We start from the raw sequence: 20,354 nt of genomic DNA, 5'->3' as shown, positions 1-20,354 counted from the left end.
TAGCTGGGGTGGATCAGCAGGGTGCACAGGGGCGGGTGGGGCAGGCTCAACTCGCTTTTCCTTCAGAGATGCGCTTCGGGAGGGCCCTGCGGCACCGGGAGGGAGTCAGACCCGCCAGAGGGATGGATCTGCAGAAGCACAGCGTTGGGTGTTTGCGCCGTGCGAGCAAGTTCCCTGGTAGGAACTGGTTCCCTTTGGGATTTTGGCTGGGGGATGGGCGAGGGAGATGGCGCTGGCGAGCACCTTTGTTCCCCGCCAAGCTGAGCTCTGTCATCCAGGGTTCAACAACTCTCCCTCCCGTTGTCCTCCAGCCCTCCCGTTCTCCGAGCAGAGCTGTTAGCTTATAACCTTCCAGATGTCAAGTCCTGCTTGCTGTCGGAACATAGTCCGTCAGGCCCCTCCGCTTTTGCCTGCCAGACTCGGGCGCTCTGATGGCCGGCGGGCCGCCCCTCCTCCCGGGCTCCCTCCCGCCAGTCCGTGGAGTGCGCACCGCCTCTCCACCCTTGCTACCCTCTTCCGTGGGCCTCTTGTCTGCACTTGGCTCCAGAGACTCCATTCTGCTAGTCTCCTGTCGGTTTTCTGGGTTATTTAGGCAGGTGTAGGTGGAATCTAAGTGATCATCAGGATGCGCGGTGAGCCCAACGTCCTCCTACGCCGCCGTCTTCCCCGAAGGACCCCTGATTTCATTTATTAATTTAAATGAATTTTGGTGGGTTTTAGGGTTTTCTGTAAATTATATCATGTCATCTGAAAATAGTGACAGTCTTACTTCTTCCTTTCTGAATGGATGCCTTTTATTTCTTTTTTTGCCTAATTACTCTAGCTAGGACTTCCAGTAGTAAGTTGTTGAATAAAAGTAGTGAATGTGGGAATTCTTATCTTGGTCATAATCTTTATTATTGAGTATAACGTTGGTGTGGGCTGGTGATATATAGGCTTTATCACATTGAGGTGTGTTCCCTCTACATCCACTTTGTTGAGAGTTTCTTCATAAAAGATATTGAATTTTATCAAATGCTCTCTGTGCATTATAGAGATGATCATATAATTTTTATCCTTCATTTTATTAATGTGTTGTATCATAATGATTTGTGGATGTTGCAGTATCCTTGTATCCCTGGGATGAGTCCTACTCTCTTTTTTCTTGGTGAATCTAAAGGTTTGTCAATTTTGTTTATCTTTTCAATTTTGTTTATCTTTTGTTTGTCTTTTGTTTATAATTTTCAAAATTATGCTTTTAGATTTATTTATCTTTCTTATTGATATTTCTATTAATATTTTGTATTTTAAGCCTTTATTTCAGTTATTTCCATTCAATCTTTGTCATTTACTACCTTCTATTAACTTTAGGCTTTGTTCTTCATTTTCTAGCTAGTCTAACATGTCACAATGTATTGAGTACATTTACATTTAAAGTAATTATTGCTAGGAGTGTACTTATTGCCGTTTTGTTGGTTGTTTTCCCAGTGTTTTGTAATTCCTTTTGTCCTTTCTTCTTTTGCTCTATTCCTTCATGATTTGATTATTTTCTGCAGAGTATGCCTAGATTCCTTTCTCTTTAATTTTTGTGCATCTACCAAAAGTTTTTCCTTTGTGGTTACTACAAGGATTCCATAAAACAACTTATAACAGTCTACTTTAACTTGAAAAGAACTTAACTTTGGTTGTATTCTAAATACAATCTTTTCACTCCCCCCATGTTTATCTTTTTGATGTCACAATTTCCATGTTTTGTGGATTATTTTTTTCTTTCTTTCTTTCTTTTTTAAAATTTGTTTATGTCTATGTATTTATTTTGAGAGAGAGACAGAACATGAGTGGGTTAGGGGCAGAGAGAGAGGGAAACACAGAATCTGAAGCAGGCTCCAGGCTTCGAGCTGTCAGCACAGAGCCCAATGTGGGACTCAAACCCACAAACCGTGAGATTGTGACCCGAGCTGAAGTTGGACACTTATCCAACTGAGCCACCCAGGTGCCCCATGTATTCTTTAATAAATTATTGTAGTCATACTTATTTTTACTTCTGTTGCCTCTTAAACTTGTTACTAACTTTATAATTGACTTTACAACATTAGATTATTTTGAATTTTACTGTATATTTACCTTTATCAATGATATTTATACTCTATATGTTTTCCTGTTACTAATTAGCACCCTTTACCTCAACTTAAAGAGTTCCCATTAACAGTTCTTGTAATGCTGGTCTAGTGGTGATTAACTTCTTTGGCTTTTGCTTGTCTGGAAAACTTTGTATCTCTCTATGCACCAAGTTCTTTTTCTCTTGCTGCTTTTTAGATTCTCTCCCTGTCTTTTAACTTTTGACATTTTAACTATAACGTGCATTGGTGTGGGTTTCTTTGAGTTCATCTTATTTGCAACGTATAGACTTCCTGAATCTGTATGTCTAGTTCTTCCCCCAGGATAGGGAAATATTCAGTCATTATTTCTTCAAAGAAGATTTCTGCTCCTTTTTCTCTTCTTCTGGACATCCTATAGGGTACATGTTTGTCTGCTGAGGGTGTCCCGTCAGGCCCCATCATACTCTTTTTAATTCTTTTTTCTTTGTGCTGCTTTGATTGGGTGAGTTCCCCCAGCCTGTCTTTAAGTTTACTGATCCTTTCTTCTATTTCCTCTAGTCTGCTGTTGAAACTCTTTATTGTATTTTTCAGTACAATTATTGTATTCCTCAGCTCTAAGATTTCTACTTGGTACTTTCTTATATTTTCTATCTCCATTGAAATTCTCCCTGTGCTTATTTGTTCTTCTCCCAAGCTTAGTGAGGATATTTACAACCATTATTTTGAACTCTTTATCAGGTAAAGCATTTATTTTCAAGTCATTAAAGTCTTTTTCTGAGGTTTTATCTTGTTCTTTCATTTTTAATATATTCCTCAGTTTCTTAATTTTCCTTGCCCCTCTGTGTTGGTTTCTGTACATTAGAAAAAGCAGTCACCTCTGTTAGTCTTGAAGGAATGGGCTTACTTAGGAGATAATCATTACTCTTCAACCCTAGCGTAGTTCGTATCTTGTGCTTGTCTAATCAGTCAGCTTTATTTTTATTAATTCCCAGTAGTTGAATGTGTCAAGACCTGTCCGTGTCCCAAAGGGGAGGAGGATCTCAGTCAGCACCTAGATTCAGGCTGATTGGAAGACTGGCCCACAAGCAGCAATGTTTAAAGTATGCAAATATACCTCTTTCAAGAGAAGACTGGGTTGTGTCTGTTCCTTCTATACTGACCAATGGAGTGTTAGCCAGTTAACTGTTTTTTGGGGCACCTGGCTGGCTCAGTTGGTTGAACATCTGACTTCAGCTCAGGTCATCGCATCAAAGCTTCACGTCGAGCTCTGTGCTGACAGTGCAGAGCCTGCTTGGGATTCTCTCTCTTTCACTTTCTCTGTGCCCCTCCTCCACTCACGATTTCTCTCTCTCTCAAAAATAAATAAATAAACTTAAAAAAAAAAAAGAAACATTTCTTTATCTGTCATCATCTCTTTGAATTCATGAATACAAGCTCTGCTGGCCATAAGAGGCAGGAAATCAAGGGGAAATACCTGGGCATCAAACACAAATGCCAGAGCATCAGATGCAAAAACTGGGCAAGAGATGTGTGTATAGCTCTCTTCTAGCAGATACCAGCACTCTAGAGTGCAGCAAAGACATAGTTGTAGTCCCTGGAGGTCTCTAACAAGGATTAGAGTTGGGCCTTACTTGTCTGTTTAATGAGAAGCCTGCCTCTCAGTCCTCAGGTATGAAGACAGGCTGCTAGGGCTCTTTCACAGAAAAAGTATATTCTTTATTCTCCTGCCTCTCTGCAGCACCCTGGGGTGGTAGTCGGTTAAGAACACTTTCTCCGTCTGTTACAGTCCTGGGGGACCCACAGTCATAAGCAGAGCGCACCACCAGAGCCAGGCAATCTAGAGGTAAGTCCTGCCTGACAACCACAGAAGCGAGGGCACCATAAAAAAAGCATAAGCTCCTTTCCTAGAGATACCTTTGACCTAGAGCGAAGCCGAAGAAGATCACAAGGATGGCCTCCAGTGGCCTCTATCCCCAGAGAACACCTAAGTAGGCCCCTAGATGTGTGCCAAGCCACAAGTCTGCTCCTCAAGCCAAAATTCCGGGAAAGGCTGTCAGGCCTCTTTCGTAGAAAATACTGAGTGTATAGTTCAGTCTGTATATACAGTGTGCCCTTGCGGTGGTGGCCAGCGCTGAACTTTTTGCAGTCCCATGGGAACCGTGAATACAAACCCCACGGACCATTAGATCAAAGAATGTCCCCTGGGTGGCAGCCACGAAATCCAGTGCACCGGACATAGAAGCTGGGGCACCAGATCTTTGTCCAGATTTCCCTCCAGGAGTTACCAGTGCCCTGCAGCGCAGCAGAAGGAGGACCTGAAGATAGTGCCTATTCTCCAAGTTCCCTGTAGAGGATTATGGTTGGCCCTCAGTTGTCTTTTTAATTAGAAGTCTGCCCTCAGGCCACAGCAACAAAGATTAATCAGATTGGCCTTTTCCAGAGAAAGGTGGGTGCTTCAGTCTGGGCACTCTCCTGTGCCTTGGGGGTGGTGGCCTGTTAATAAGTCTTTCTTTATTTGTTACAGTCCTGTAGGACCCACTAGCCACTACAGCCGTGTGATCTAGGGGTATCTCCTTGGTGGTGGCTGCAAAATTCAGAGAGTGTCTGAGGGAGGGTCTAAGCTCCTTTCCTGGAGATACCAGGGAGCAATTAGCAAATTGTGCCAATGAGGCAAAAGGAGAGCATAAAGATGGTGACTGCTGGTCTCTGTCTTTGAGGAGAGTTTTACTAAGCCCCTAGATGTGTTTTACATTAAATGCTTACCCCTCAGAGCGGAGCCTTAAGGTAGGCAAATAAGTCTCTTTCACAGAAAGTCTGGGCACTTTTCAGGTGGCTTCCTCTATGCTGGACCCTGGGGTGGGTGAGTGCCTGTGGACCCTTTAAGAGCTGTTTCTCACTTAGCTGTAGCTTGTGGGTCCTTGTGGACACAAGCCCTGTTGGCTTTCAAAGCTAGATGCTTTGGGGGCTTGTCTGTCAGGTGTAGATATTAAAATCAGGGTGCCAGATGTAAGGCTCAGACACTTCACTCCTCAGGGAGAAGCTTGGGGTTTTGAATTCCCTCCCAATTGTGGGTCATCATGCTGGGGATGAGGTTTAGGGTCAGATCGTATCTCAGTTTCTTCCATCTACTTTGATGTGAGCTTTTTCTCATTTGCCCAGTGTGTAGGAATCACTCAGTTATTTTTTTGGAGAGGTTTTTTTTTCTTTTGCCCCCACACAAAATTACTCTGTATGTAACTGTAGATTCAGTGTGTCCAAGGGAAGAGGTGTGTTCAGGATCTCCTACCTCTCCATCTTGAACCACTTCCATAAAGAAAATATTTAATCGTGTTTCTGGTTGGCTTATGGAAATGGTAGATCAGCTCAACTGGATCTGGATCTCACCAAGTTTATTCCAGAAGGGGCCTTATGAAGTTCTTGTGGACAAGATGGGGAAATGGACCAGTTAGATGGTTTATGAGATAGTTTGAAACTTCATTAAGTAAACTTACCCGAGTATCAGATTCAGGACTTTGTTCTCAAGCCTATTTCATTACTCCTTTGTGTTATCAGGTAGTTTAGTGATTTAGGGGAAACACAGTACAAATTCACAAGTGGGATTATTCAGGGGGTCATGATAGTGAATCTGCATTAGCACAGATTCATCATTCAAAAAGGATCCTCTGTTAAATCTAATAATGTGACATTTAGTAGTGATAACTATAAGATCCTGGGTATAAGTCAAAGGAATCAGATGTACAAGTACAGACAGATTAGAAAGAATTTTAAAAGTTGGTGAATATTTTAATCAATTTTGAGATCAGTTTGAGTCAAAACTATGACAGAACCACCACTACTGTTAATGAGACCACGCCCTGCATCGATAGAAATCTAAGGTAGAATGAGGCTGTTCTAAATTTTGCCCATCCCAGTGCTGATCAGACCATATATGAAATATTATATTTGCTTCAGAGATGATATTCTAAAAGCGTAAAACATGTTTTAGTATGCCCAGATGAGAGAAGAATATGGCAAAGGGATTCAAGCCTGTCATAATAATAATACCTACCTTAATTTTACCCCCTTTGTATACCTCTTGAAAACAAATCTCAGTGGACTGTTTTATTTAATTAATGCCATTTTTTAAAATTAGTATTAACAAGTCAGCTAACATACAGAGTAGTCTTGGCTTCAGGAGTAGATTCCCTTGATACATCACTCACATACAACACCCAATACTCCTCACTTGACAAGTGCCCTCCTCAATGCCCACCACCTATTTTTCCCATCCTCTCAACCCCCCACTTCCATCAACCCTCAGGTTCTATCTCAGGGCCTCGTATGATTTGCCTTCCTCTCTGTTTGTATCTTCTTTTTTCCTTCCCTTCCCCGATGGTCACCTGTAAAGTTTCTCAATTTCCACGTATGAGTGAAATAATATATCTGTCTTTCTCTGACTGACCTTCTGATTCCATCCACATTGTTGCAAATGGCAGGATTTCATTCTTTTTCGTCGCCGAGTAGTATTCCATTGTGTAAATATACCATGTCTTCATTATCCATTCATCAGTGATGGAAATTTGGGCTCTTTCCATAATTTGACTATTGTTGATAGTGCTGCTATCGTGTGGCCCTATGAATCAACCCTCCTGTGTCCTTTGAATAAATTCCTAGTAGTATAAGCACTGGATCATAGGGTAATTCAATTTTTAATTTTTTGAGGAGCCTCCACGCTGTTTTCCAGGGTGGCGGACCAATTTGCACACCCACCAACTGTGCAAGAGGGTTCCCCTTTCTCCATATCCTCGCCAACATCTGTTGTTTCCTGAGTTGTTAATTTTAGCCACTCTGGTATGAGGTGGTATCTCAGTGTGGTTTTGATCCGTATTTCCCTGATAATGAGCAATGTTGAGCATCTTTTCATGTGTCTGTTTGCCATCTGGATGTCTTCTTTGGAAAAGTGTCTATTTGTATCTCCTGCCTGTTTCTTCACTGGATTATTTGTTTTTCAGGTGTTGAGTTTGGTAAGTTCTTTATAGATTTTGGATACTAGCCCTTTATCCAATATGTCATTTGCAAACATCTTCTCCCATTCTGTCGGCTGCCTTTTAGTTTTGTTGATTGTTTCCTTTGCTGTGTAGAAGCTTTTTATCTTGATGAGGTCCCAATAGTTCCGTTTTGCTTTTATTTCTCTTGCCTTTGGAAACATGTCAAGTAAGAAGTTTCTATGGCCAAGGTCAAAGAGGTTGCTGCCTTGTTTGCTCCTGTAGGATTTTGATGGATTCCTGTTTAACACTGACCTAACATTAGCATTAGGTCCTTCATCCATTTTGAATTTATTTTTGTGTATGTTGTAAGAAAGTGGTCCAGTTTCTTTCTTCTGCATGTTGCTGTCCAGTTCTCCCAAGCACCGTTTGCTGAAGAAACTATCTCTTTTCCATTGGATACCCTTTCCTGCTTTGTCAAAGATTAGTTGGCCATAAATTTGTATGTCCATTTCTGGGTTCTCTTTTCTATTTCACTGGTCTGTGCGTCTGTTTTTGTGCCAATACCATACTGTCTTTATGATTACAGCTATGTAAAACAGGCTAAAGTCTGGGATTGTGATGCCTCCAGCTTTGGTTTTCTTTTTCCACATTACTTCAGCTATTCAGGATCTTTTGTGGTTCCATACAAATTTTAGGATTATTTCTTCTAGCTCTGTGAAGAATGCTGATGCCATTTAGATTGAGATTGCTAGAATGTGTAGATTGTTTTGGGTAATATCAACATTTTAACAATATTTGTTCTTCTAATCCATGAGCATGGAATGTTTTCCATTTCTTTGTGTCTTCTTCAATGTCATTCATCAATTTTCTATAGTTTTCAGCAAACAGATCTTTTGCCTCTTTGGTTAAGTTTATTCCTAGGTAATTTATGGTCCTTGGTGCAATTGAGAATGGGATCAATTCCTTTCTGTTGCTTCATTATTGGTGTACAGAAATGCAATAGATTTCTGTACATTGATTTTATATCCTGAAAATTTGCTGAATTCATGTATCAGCTCTACCAGTTTTTCGGTGGGGTGTCTCAGATTTTCCATGCAGAGTGTCATGTCATCTGCAAAGAGTGAAAATTTGACTGCTTGTCTGCCAATTTCGATACATTTTATTTTGCATTGTTGTCTGAATGTTGAGGCTAGGAGTTCTAATACCATGTTAAACAACAGGGGTGACAGCGGATATCCCTGTCATGTTCCTGATCTCAGGGGCAAAGCTCTCAGTTTTTCCCCATTGTGAATTGTATTAGCTGTGGGCCTTTCATATATGGCTTTTATGATGTTAAGGTATGTTCCTTCTATCCTTACTTTCTTGAGTGTTTTTATTACGAAAGCATACTGTATTTTGTCCAATGCTTTTTCTGCATCTATTCACAGGAGCATATGGTTCTTATCTTTCTCTCTGTTAATGTGATGTATGATGTTGATTGATTTGTGAATATTGAACCAGACCTACAGCCCAGGAATGAATCCCAGTTGATTATGATGAATAATTGTTTTAATACACTGTTGAAGTCAATTTGCTAGTATCTTGATGAGAATTTCTGCATCCATGTTCATCGGGGATATTGGCCTGTAATTCTGCTCTTCAGTGGGGCCTTTGTCTGGTTTGGGCGTCAAGGTAATGCTGGCTTCATAGAATGAGTCTGGAGGATTTCCTTCCATTTCTATTTTTTGGAACAACTTGAGATGAGGTCTTAATTCCGCTTTAAATGTCTGGTAGAATTCCCCTAGGAAGCAATCTAACCCCGGACTCCTACTTGTTGGGAGATTTTTGATAACCAGTTCAATTTCTTCACTGCTTATGGGTCTGTTCAAATTTTCTATGTCTTCCCATTTGAATTTTGGTAGTGTGTGAGTTTCTAGGAATTTGTCCACTTCTTCCAGATTGTCCAGTTTGTTGGCATGTAATTTTTCATAATGTTCTTCAATAATTGTTTGTATTTGTGTGGTGTTGGTTGTGATCTCTCCTCCTTCATTCGTAATTTTATCTATTTGGGTCCTTTCTCTTTTCTTTTTGAGAAGTCAGGCTACAGGGTTATCGATTTTGTTTATTCTTTCAAAAAATCAACTCTTACATTCATTAATCCATTCCAGTGTGGTTTTTTTGTTTTTTAAGGTTTTTTTTTTTTGATTGTATACTGTTTATTTCTGCTCTAATCTTTGTTATTTCTCTCCTTCTTCTGGCTTTGGGCTTTCATTGCTGCTGCCTTTCTAGTTCCTTTAGGTGTGAGGTTAGGTTGTATATTTAGGACCTTTCTTGCTTCTTGAAATAGGTCTGAACTGCAATATACTTTCCTCTTAGGACTGCCTTTGTTGCATCCCAAGGGGTGTGAACTGTCATATTTTCATTTTCATTTACCTGCATATATTTTTTAAATTTTTGTTTAATTTCCTGGTTGATCCATTCATTCTTCAGTAGGAGGTCCTTTAACCTTCACGCATTTGGGGGCTTTCCAAATTTTTTCTTGTGGTTGATTTCAAGCTTCATAACATTGTGATCCGAAAATGTGCATGGTATGATCTCAGTCCTTTTATATATTCTGTTTTGTGACCCAGTATGTGATCTATTTTGGAGAATGTCCAAGTGGTCCATCTGGTCCAATGTGTCCTTCAGAGCCATTGTTTCCTTATTGATTTTCTGCCTAGATGATATGTCCATTGCTGTAAGTGGAGTACTAAAGTCCCCTTCAAACATGGTATTATTATCTATACATTTATTTATGTTTGTAATTACACGATTTATATATTTGGATGCTCTCACATTGGGGACATAGATTTTTACAACTGTTGTCTCTTCTTGATGAATAGACCCCTTAATTATGATAAAATGCTATTTTTCATCTCCTATTACAGTCTTTCTTTTAAAATCTGGTTTGTCTGGTATAAGTATGGCTACTGCGGCTTTCTTTTGCCATCTAGTACCATGACACAAGGTTTTCCATCCCCTCACTTTCAATCTGCAGTTGTCCTCAGGACTAAAATGAGTCTCTTGTAGGCAGCATGTAAATGGATCTTTTTTTTTTTTAACCCGTGGTGAAACCCTATGTCTTTTCATTGGAGTATTTAGTCCATTTACATCAGAGTGATTATTGAAAGATACGAATTCAGTGTCATTGTGTTACCTGTAGGTTTCGTGCTTGTGGTGATGTCTCTGGTCCTTTGTAGTCTTTGCTGCTTTCCACTCACAGAGTCTCCCTTAGAATCTCCTACAGGGCTGGTTTAGTGGTCATGAACTCCTTTCGTTATTTTTTGTCTGGGAAAGCCTTTATCTCTCCTTCAATTATAATGACAGCCTTGCCAGATAATTGATTCTTGGCTGCATATTTTTCCTATTCAGCACATTTAATGTTTCCTACCCTCCCTCCTGGCCTGCCAAGTTTCAGTGGATAGGTCTGTTACTGCCCTTACATGTCTACCCTGGCTCTCATTTCTTCCTGGAATTTCTTTTCAGGAGAATTCTTCCATCTCATCATTTTGGCCTGGTTTCTGTCCTTATGTGTTTTAATAGTTTGTTATATGTCCTGCACCTGTGAGAACTATATTTAAAAGGGGTCATACACTGTCCAGGGCCTGGCACTTCAGGAATTGCATTTGGAGTGTGTTGCATGCCCTCCTTTGTTGTGTATTTGGTTGCTGTAACCCACCAAACAGTCTTCTATAAGGCTCCTCCTTACTTGCAGTGGTGGATAGTTTAGACCCTCCACCAGGGGTGCTTTGATTTTTCATTGAAGTATCCCTAGAAAGATGAGAGGGCAGGGGACCTAATCCCATACAAAGAAAAAGATGAAAGGTCTGAAAAAAGGACCAAGCAGAGAATCAAAGAAGCTATAAGGCTTAATCCAGAGAGAAAGAAAGGAAAAGAAAGGAGATATAGAAAAACTGTAAAAAAATAAAGTAAAAATGCTTGACTAAACAGACAAACAAACAAAGCAGAAAAATAGAGAAAAGACAAAATATATATATTTATAAGAATTGACCAAAAATCAAATCAGAAACTAAGAGCCTGATTCCAAAGGAAAAAAAAGAAGATGGTTGAAAGAAATGATGAGAAAAGACAAGAGATGGAAAGAAAAGGAAAGACGAAAAGAAAAGAAAAAAGGGCAACAGACTAACATACACAACTGCAGGACAGTTGTCTGTTGGTGTCTGGGACCTACGGCTGTGCTGGTCCGGAGAAGAGGTCATCTGTTTCACTCAGTGTCAGTTCTGCTCCAGTAGATGAGCAGTTTCCGGGCACACAGGGGTGGGGCTTCATGTAAGCAGATCACGCCTGTGCTGGGGTCTTTTTCCCTGAAGCCCCACCATGTTGGTGATGGGGAAGAAAATGATGACACCCCAGTCTCAACCACACTGTTCAGCAGGCCTCACACAGTAGCGCAGGCAGGTGGCTTGTCTTGCTCCACACTTCTCCCACACTTCTAGGTGCTCAGCTGGGATTCAAAACCCGATATAGTAATGGATCCTGCACCATAGGCACTTGGTTCTGGGGTAGTGCCATTCTGCACTGCTAATATGGCTGACGACTGCAGGGTCTTTTGTCTTTGAGGGTGCAATATATCCCACAGTATTCGACGGAGGGGACTGTTCTCTCCTAGTGTGCCCCTGAGATTGCCACTGCTCTCCTCCTCCCCAGGCACATGCACGTGACAGTGGCTTTGGTCCAGAGAATGGCACACACTTTTGAAAACTCTGATCTTCAGCTCCTTTGGCTGTTTTCAAAGTAAAGACTGGCACTCTCCATATTTCTTATTCCCCAGTCCGTGATCTGGAGGTTTTTCTCTTGTCCTAACTTACGTTAGGGCAATCCACAACTTCTCTTTCTCTCCCTTTTTTCTCTCTATGGATCCCTGCCTTCCACGCCCATGCTGTTTCATCTCCCTCAGTTTGCATACAAGCACCTCTGTCCCACCAAGCTGTCTCCCTCCACCTGTGCAGATTTTTCTGTCACTCCGCAGATAGATTTCCAAGTGTTCTGACCCCAATACAGCTGTGTTTCCGGGATGAGGGAAATCCTCGAACCCTTACTTCTCCACCATCTTAACTCCTAATTGATAACATTTGAAACACTAGAATAACCAGTGCTGTTCTGAAATCAGACCCCCAGGGTTCAAATCCCTCCTTTACAATTTTACGGGTAATTTAACTGAGTACTTTAAGACTCAATTCTTGCAAATCCAAAGAGTGAAGCTTGCCCAAGATTGTTAAATGACACACATCTTGATGTTTCATGATGAAATTCATCCAAGGATAAAGAGAAAATAATCTAAATCTTCAAAAAGTCATGGGGGGAAAAAACTACACGGTTACTCAAAAGGAAAAAAACTAAATGAGCTTTTTAGTCTCAACCTTGGAAGCTTCAAAAATGTGGAGGGAAAAATCTATCCATGAGAGACATGGGCTGTAGGCCAAAAATCTATATCTAGAGAAGGTATCATATACAAATTTTTGTTAAAGAAAAACATCAGTATATACAAGGATTCAAAGGGTATGATCCACATAACAAGTCAGCTTAAACTACTAGAAACTTTCTCTAATCAAACAAGAAGAAAATGATCAGTGTACTTAAAAAAGATGAAGATGATAATTAATACTTGGTATGCGTGTGTGTGTGTGTGTGTGTGTGTGTGTGTGTGTGTTTTGGAACTTGGGTTCATGCGTTGTACAAGGTAATAGAGTAATCTTATGGGTAATTTTATGGGAAAAACCCAATACTGGTCTGGTATTAAAGTCCTAAATTATCTCTATGTCATCAAATGAAAAGGGGAAACTTTTCTGGAAAATATTATACATAAATGTGTTGTAACAACATAACACTTAAACATATGTCAAAAATATTCTGTATATAAGAATATCTCAGTAAAATACAATTATACCTCAATTAAAATATGACATTTTGGTGTTTAAAAAGAATTGAACTATGGTTGCATTAAATGTTCGTTTTTATTGAAAAAATATATATATTGGGGACATAAATGACATATTGTTAAACACTTGATATATACGATATATATCATTATAGTATGACATACTGTATGATAGTTTTAAACACTTCATCTATATGACAAGTGTCATATATATTGTGAAATATATATGACATCTTTAACACACCTCATATATATATGTCATACATATTACGACATATGTATGACGTAATTTAAAACTATTCCTTCTCCAATTAAAATTAGAATTAACAATATGGTGCCTGGGTGGCTTAGTTGTTAAGCATCTGACTTCGGCTCAGGTCATTATCTCACAGTTGGTGAGTTCGAGTTCCACGTCAGGTGAGCTCGTTGCCCCACTTTGGGTGAGCCAGTGCCCTGCTTCAGGTAAAACCACGACCCCCAGGTGAGCCCAGCTTCTCTCTCTCTCTCTCTCTCTCTCTCTCTCTTTACTCTCTCTGCTCTTCACTCACTTGCACTGCCTCTCTCTCTAAAACAAAATTTAAAAAAATAACATTCAAATGTTTTCCACAATCTTAAGTATTTGGATATTGAAAAATAGTCCTTGTTTATTTCTCTGATTAAATGAAGAAGAGAACTTTCCTCAATGATTGGTTTGAGGGGTTAAGAAGAATGTAATTTTTCTGTATAATGTGATGAATGGAAAATTTTTGTGTTTTTATGTCTTACATTATTTTCAGTAAACAGAAAAATAAATTAATGAATGTTAATCTAAAAAAAAAATCTATCTTCCTACATTGAGTTGGTCTGAGAAGAAAAGATAGGGCTCTGATTTCTGATGAGAACAGAAAAGAAAAATAAAAAGTTGGATGACCTGAGAAATAAAATCAATACCTTCATCTCTCAACCAAGTTCCTCATGTAATCAACCATGCTGAGGATACACATACTCAAGGAGAATCCTTTAAAAAGATCTATCAAGTTTTATTCCTTGATCTTCATACAATTTTATATCTCATAAGTCCCACAAGGTACAATTTTAACTTGATTAGCAATGACTTCATCACATAACGCAGTAATCCATATTTCCAACACTTCTTGTCCTGGAAAACCTGATGCAATGAGTGAAATTATGCTAATAAGGGGGTACATTTACCAATGAAACAATTAATTTCTAATATGATTTTTTTCTTAAGATAAAAGATTATTTATACTGTTGTTTGTTTTTGTTTTTTTATTGCAAGAGAAACGTTGTGATTTTCCAGAAATAAAACATGGACTACTACACAATGAATATAACTATAGACGAGACTTTCCAGTATCTGTAGGAAAAAAATATTACTATTCCTGTAACCACGATTTCGTGACAGATAAAAAACAGAACGGGGGATATATTCATTGCACACAAGAAGGATGGTCACCAGCAGTACCGTGCCGCAGTAAGTCAACCTTGTTATAATTGTATACGTGTAAATATTTCAAAGAGTGGTGTGGGAAGACACATAAGTGAGTACAGTTAAGCCTAATATGACAAAAAGAAGGCCAAGGGATGAGTTTTCTGAGCAAAATGACCAATATAAGTTTTTCCTTCTATGAGGAGCTCTTCATAAAAATCACCTTAGAACTAAAAATAGAGGCTTACAAAAATACCTATGTCATTCCCAAATATCTTCATTATAAAAACTGAAGATAAATAATTTAAATACTGATTTTCTTCTTTTGAAACGTTTGGAAGTAGCTTTAGTTTGTCTTAAGTTATAGGTTATTTTTGGATACTTATGCAGGAAATTTAAATTTTGGTCAAATAATTTTTGATTTACTATTATCATTGAATCTAGGGTTTGACAAATTTGGTTTACTATTTTTATGATTATTAGGACAATGTCTTTTTAATTATTTGATAAATGGAGAATATCCATATCCAGCAAAAATGTATTTCCAAGGTGACTCTGTAAGTGTTAACTGCTATGCTGACTACAGTCTTCAAAATGCGCAGACTGTAATGACCTGTACAGAAGATGGCTGGGCACCTGCTCCCGAATGCCTTCCTCCTGGTAAGTAAATGGTCACTATCCAGAAAACAGTAAAAGAACTGCAGAGAAGGAACGTGTAAAGTAGGGTGACACCAGCAAGAGAACGAGGGGGATGTGGCAGAGAAGGAGGAAACTAGGCTTGCCTCATCCCATGAGGATAACTATCAAATTATCCTAAATCAACCTGAAGACTGGCAGAACAAATTGTGCAACCAATCATAGAGAACAGTCCACATCAGAGAAGTAAGATGTACAGAGATTCAGTTTTCCCTCCCAAACTGAGGAGAAATGGACTGTGTACCACTGAGGTAGGAAAGGAGTAGTGGTCACAGAGAAGGGTGAGAGACAGTCTGACACACAGAGGAGCAAACAGGTCAAACGAATCCCCAAACCAACTGGCTTGGAAAGTGAAAGGGCCCAAGTGTTGTGAGTTCCTGCAACCAGTGGGGCTTAAAGCCTAGGGTTTTAAAGGTCAGTGTACTAAGTTCTGAGAGAGTTCAAAGGGCGTTGGGGCTGTTCTTGGAGAAAAGGCAAGCAAAGAGCCTGTGGACATACAGCATGGAAACAGCAATCTGAAGAGCACTTGGAGCACACAGTGGGGAGATTATTCGCTCACCTGGGAGCATGTTGCAGAAAGGCAGCATTCACAGAGACCCACAGGAGCTGACAGGTGCCATTTCCCTCCCCTACCCATTAGCATAAACACAGGGTCAACTGTGGGAATCTGTACAGGGCCCACACTTGCTATCTAACTTCTTACACCAAGCTCCACTTGCCCATGCTCCAATGGAACCATCCTTCCCAGTTATACTTGCCACAGTCCCAGAGCAGGTAGCCCCCAAGCCCAAAACACCAGACCAAATCCCTTCCCACACCTCATCTCCCATCCTGGGGATCTTGGAAGCCTTGATTCCAGCAGCAGTGGTGAGAAGTCTCATGTCACAAGCAGACCAGAGTGCACCAAGTTAAAACTCCCCACATTCAAGCCAGAGACCAACCACTGCCAACAAAGAGGCAAAGAGAGCCTCTGTAGATGAGGGGCATGAAGCACAAAGCGATCAGGACACAAGAGCAGTGTGAACACAGCACACATTGGAGACACTCCCTGAAGTGCCAGGCCCTGGGGAACAGGGATCACAACACCTCAGGGCACAACAGAACCTCTTTTTCATAAGGCCATTACCCCAAAAATGGGAGAGGTAGCTGAATTTCCTACAGGCAGAAGTGGGCACAGAAACTTAAATGAGAAAACAGAAGAATTTGTCCCGAGTGAAAGAGCAGTACAAGGCCAATGCCGGAGCTCTAAGCGAAACAGATATAAGTAACATGCTTAATAGAGAATTTAACATAATAACTATAATGATACTCACTGGACTTGAGAAAAATTCGAAGATATGAGTAAGACCCTAATACAGAGATAAGGAATAACACAGCAGAGAGAAAGGATTCAATAAACAAAACTAGAAACACACTTGATGGAATGAACAGCATAGTGGAAGAAGAAGAGGCATTAATTAATGACTTAGAAGACATAGTAATGAAAAGTAATCAAGCTGAACAGAAGGGAGAAAAAAGAATTATGCAAAGCAGGATCGATTTAGGGAAGTCGGTGATGCCATCAAACATAACAACATTCTTATTAGAGGTGTCCCAGAAGAAGAAGAAAGGAAAAAGGGACCAGAAAATTTATTTGAAGAATAGCAGAAATGTTCCCTAATCTGGAAGGAGGAAACAGATATCCAGATACATGAGGAGGCACAAAGAATCCCCAACAAAATCAACAAAAGCAAACCCACACCAAGATATATGGTAACTAAACTGGCAGAACATAACAATATAGAAAACATTGTAAAAACAGCAAGAGAAAAAAAAAGACAGTCACATACAAGGAAAAACCCATACGGCAACTAAGGCAGTTTTCAGCACAAACTTTCCAGGCCAGAAGGAAGTGGCATGATATATTCAAAGTGATGAATGGGAAACATACTCTATCCAGTCAAGAATACTCTACCCAGCAAAGCCATTATTCAAAATAGAAGGAGAGATAAAGAGTTTCCCAGGCAAATAAAAACCAATGCAGGTCAAGACCATTAAATCAGCCTTGCAAGAAATATTAAAGGCGAATCTGAGTAGAAAGGAGAGACCAAAAGTGTCAGTATAAAGGTAGGAAACACCAAAGCAGTAAAAATGAATATTTCTGTAAAACAAATTTCTGTCAAGGAACTCACAAAATAAACGGATGTAAAATATGACACCATATACCTGAGGAAGAGAGAAGTAAAGTTTGGGTTCAAAGTTAAATGACCACCAACTTAATACAGACTGCTATATGCAACACATGTTATGTACAAACCCAATGATGACCACAAAGCAAAACCACAATAAATATGCAAGGAATAAAGATAAAGGTATCCAATATATCATTAAAAAATCATCTAACCATGAAAGAAAGACCAGAAATGATCAGAGAAAATCTTCAGAAACAGCCATAAATCAGGCAATAAAATAGCAATAAATGCATATCTATAAAAAAATTACTTTGAATGTAAATATACTATATGCTCCAATGAAAAGACACAGGGTGACAGAATGAATAAAACAAGACCCATCTCTTTCCTGCCTACAAAAAAAACCCCTCATTTTAGAGCAAAACACACCTGCAGATTGAAAGTGAAGGGATGTAGAATATTTATTCTGCAAATGGATGTCAAAAGAAAGCAGGAGTGGCAATAATTATATTGGACAAAGTAGACTTTGAAACAAAGCATGTAATAAGAGACAAAGAAGGACACTATATAATAATAAAGGGGACAATCCAACAAGAAGAGGTAACGATTGTGAATATTTATGTACCCAACATGTGAGCTCCTCAATACATGAATGTTAATAACAAATAACAAAGAATGACTCAATCATAATAAATAATAGTAGGGGATTTTAACACACCAATTACATTAATGGACAAGATCGTCTAAACCAAAAATCAACAAGGAAACAATGCCTTTAGACACACTGGAACAGATATATTTAACAGATATATTCAGAACATTCCATCTTAAAACAGCCAAATGTACATGCTTTTCAAGTGTACATGGAACATTCTGCAGAATAAAACACATATTAGGCCACAAAACAAGTGTCAACAAATTGAAAAAGATCTAAATCACACCATGCAACACATCTGAACACAATGCAATGAAACTAGGAGTCAGCCACAAGAAAAAATGTGAAGATCACAAATAGATGGAAGTTAAATAACATGCTAACAATGAATGGGTCAACCAGAAAATAAAAGAAAAAAACAAAAAGGTACATGGAAACTAGTGAAAATGAAAACACAACTGTTCAAAACCTGTGGGATACAGCAAAACCGATTCTAAGAGGGACGTTTATAGCAATACACATCTACTGAAGAAGCAAGAAAAAAAATCTAATAAACAACCTAACCTGATGACTAAGGAAGTTAGAAAAACAACAAACAAAAAGCCAAAAAGCAGAAGGAAGGAAATAAAAAGGATTAGAGCATGTATCCGGTTTGAGCAATTCCCTGGCTGTCATTTCTTCCTGGAATTTCTTTTCAGGAGAATTTCGTTTCATCATTTTGGCCTGGTTTCTGTATTTTATGTGTTTTAGTAGTTTGATTTATGTCCTGCACCTTGAGAACTACTATATTAAAAAGGAGTCCTACACTGTGCAGGGCCTGGGACTTCAGGAAGTGTTTTTGGAGTGTGTTGCATGCACTGTGTTGTTGTTGCGCATTTGGCTGCACTATCCCACTAGACAGGTCTTCCTTACTCTTGGTGGTGGCTTGTTTAGACACCATCTTAGACATTCCACCATTTAGACATTCCACCAGGTGCTTTTATTTGTTCATTGAAGCAACTGTGGAAAGAAGGAAAAAGACCGGGACCTGATCCCGTACAAAGAGAAAAATGGAAGAGGCAAAAAAAAAGACCAAGCAGAGAATCAAAGAAACTATAGGGCTTAATCCAGAAAGAGAGAAAGGCAAGTAAAGAAGAAGGAGATATAAAAAAGGCGTAAAAGAATAGAATTAAAATGCCTGATTACATAGACAAACGAAGCAGAGAAAAAAAGGTATATAGAAATATACAGAGAGAGAGAGAGAGAGAGATGAATTGACCAAAAATCAGGGACGTCTGGGTGGTTCAGTCGGTTGAGCGTCCAATGTCAACTAAGGTCATGATCTCATGGTTTGTGAATTCGAGCCCCACATCGGGCTCTGTGCTGATAGCTCAGAGCCTGGAGCCTGCTTCAGATTCTGCGTCTCCCTCCCCTCTGCCCCTCCCCTGCTCATGCTCTGTCTCTCTCACTCTCAAAAGGAAACATTAAAAAAAATTTTTTTAATCAAATCAGAGAATATGAGCTTGATTCCAAAGGGAAAAAAAAAAAGGTTAATAAGAAAAACAAAGAAAAGCAAAGAAAACAAAGAAAAGGGCAACAAAGTAGCGTACAAAACCACAGGACAGTAGTCTGTTGATACCTGGGACCATCTCTGCTGGTCTGGAGGAGAGGTTGTCTGGTTCATCCAGTGTGAGTCCTGCTCCAGTAGATAAGCAGTTGCCAGGCACAGCGGGGTAAGGTTTCCTGTCACCAGGCCTTGCCTCCATTAGGAGCCACTGTCCTGTTCCTTGTAGACCCACCACGTTGGCAATGGGGAGAAAAATGGCAATACCCCAGTCTCTCCTCCCTGAACTGTGTTTTTCAAACCTTGCTGTTCAGGGGCGCCTGGGTGGCTCAGTCGGTTGAGCGTCCGACTTGGGCTCAGGTCATGATCTTGCGGTCCGTGAGTTCGAGCCCCACATCAGGCTCTGTGCTGACAGCTCAGAGACGGGAGCCTGTTTCGCATTCTGTGTTTCCACCTCTCTCTGAACCTCCCCTGTTCATGCTCACTTTCTCTGTCTCAAAAATCAATAAAGGTTAAAAAAATTAAAAAAAAACAAACCCCAAAACCTTGCTGTTCAGGCACCCCTCACAGAGTAGCACAGGCAGGTAGTTTGCTCTGCTCCACAGTTCTCCTGTGCCTCCTAGGTGCTAGGCTGAGATTCAAAATCCCATGTCTTCAAGGATCATGTACCACATGGACCCAATTCTGGGATAGCGCCACTCCACCCTGCGGATATGGCTGGTGCCTGCCGGGTCTTTAGTCCTTGGGGGAACAATATACATTTTTCCCACAGTACTCAAAGGAGGGGACTGGTCTTTCCCAGGGCACCCCTGATATCTCTACCGCCCTGGGGCTGACTCCTCTCCCCACACACACACACCCCCCCCCCCAGGCGTGTGCACACAGCAGTGGCTCTGGT

The 20,354-nt window shown here is 40.0% G+C and overlaps 1 protein-coding gene across 1 annotated transcript in view; it reads left to right on the top strand.

The window, feature by feature from the left end:
- Positions 1-20,354, top strand: part of CFH (complement factor H) — a 227,870-nt gene that overhangs the window by 52,218 nt on the left and 155,298 nt on the right. The window contains exons 8-9 of the mRNA XM_049635060.1: positions 14,242-14,436; positions 14,875-15,051. Coding sequence (XP_049491017.1) covers positions 14,242-14,436; positions 14,875-15,051 — 372 coding nt within the window. The remainder of the gene's footprint in view (positions 1-14,241; positions 14,437-14,874; positions 15,052-20,354) is intronic.

The sequence above is a fragment of the Panthera uncia genome, chromosome F1, assembly GCF_023721935.1.
Source record: "Panthera uncia isolate 11264 chromosome F1, Puncia_PCG_1.0, whole genome shotgun sequence".
Lineage (NCBI taxonomy): Eukaryota > Metazoa > Chordata > Mammalia > Carnivora > Felidae > Panthera > Panthera uncia.
This window is presented reverse-complemented; position numbering and strand designations above follow the sequence as displayed.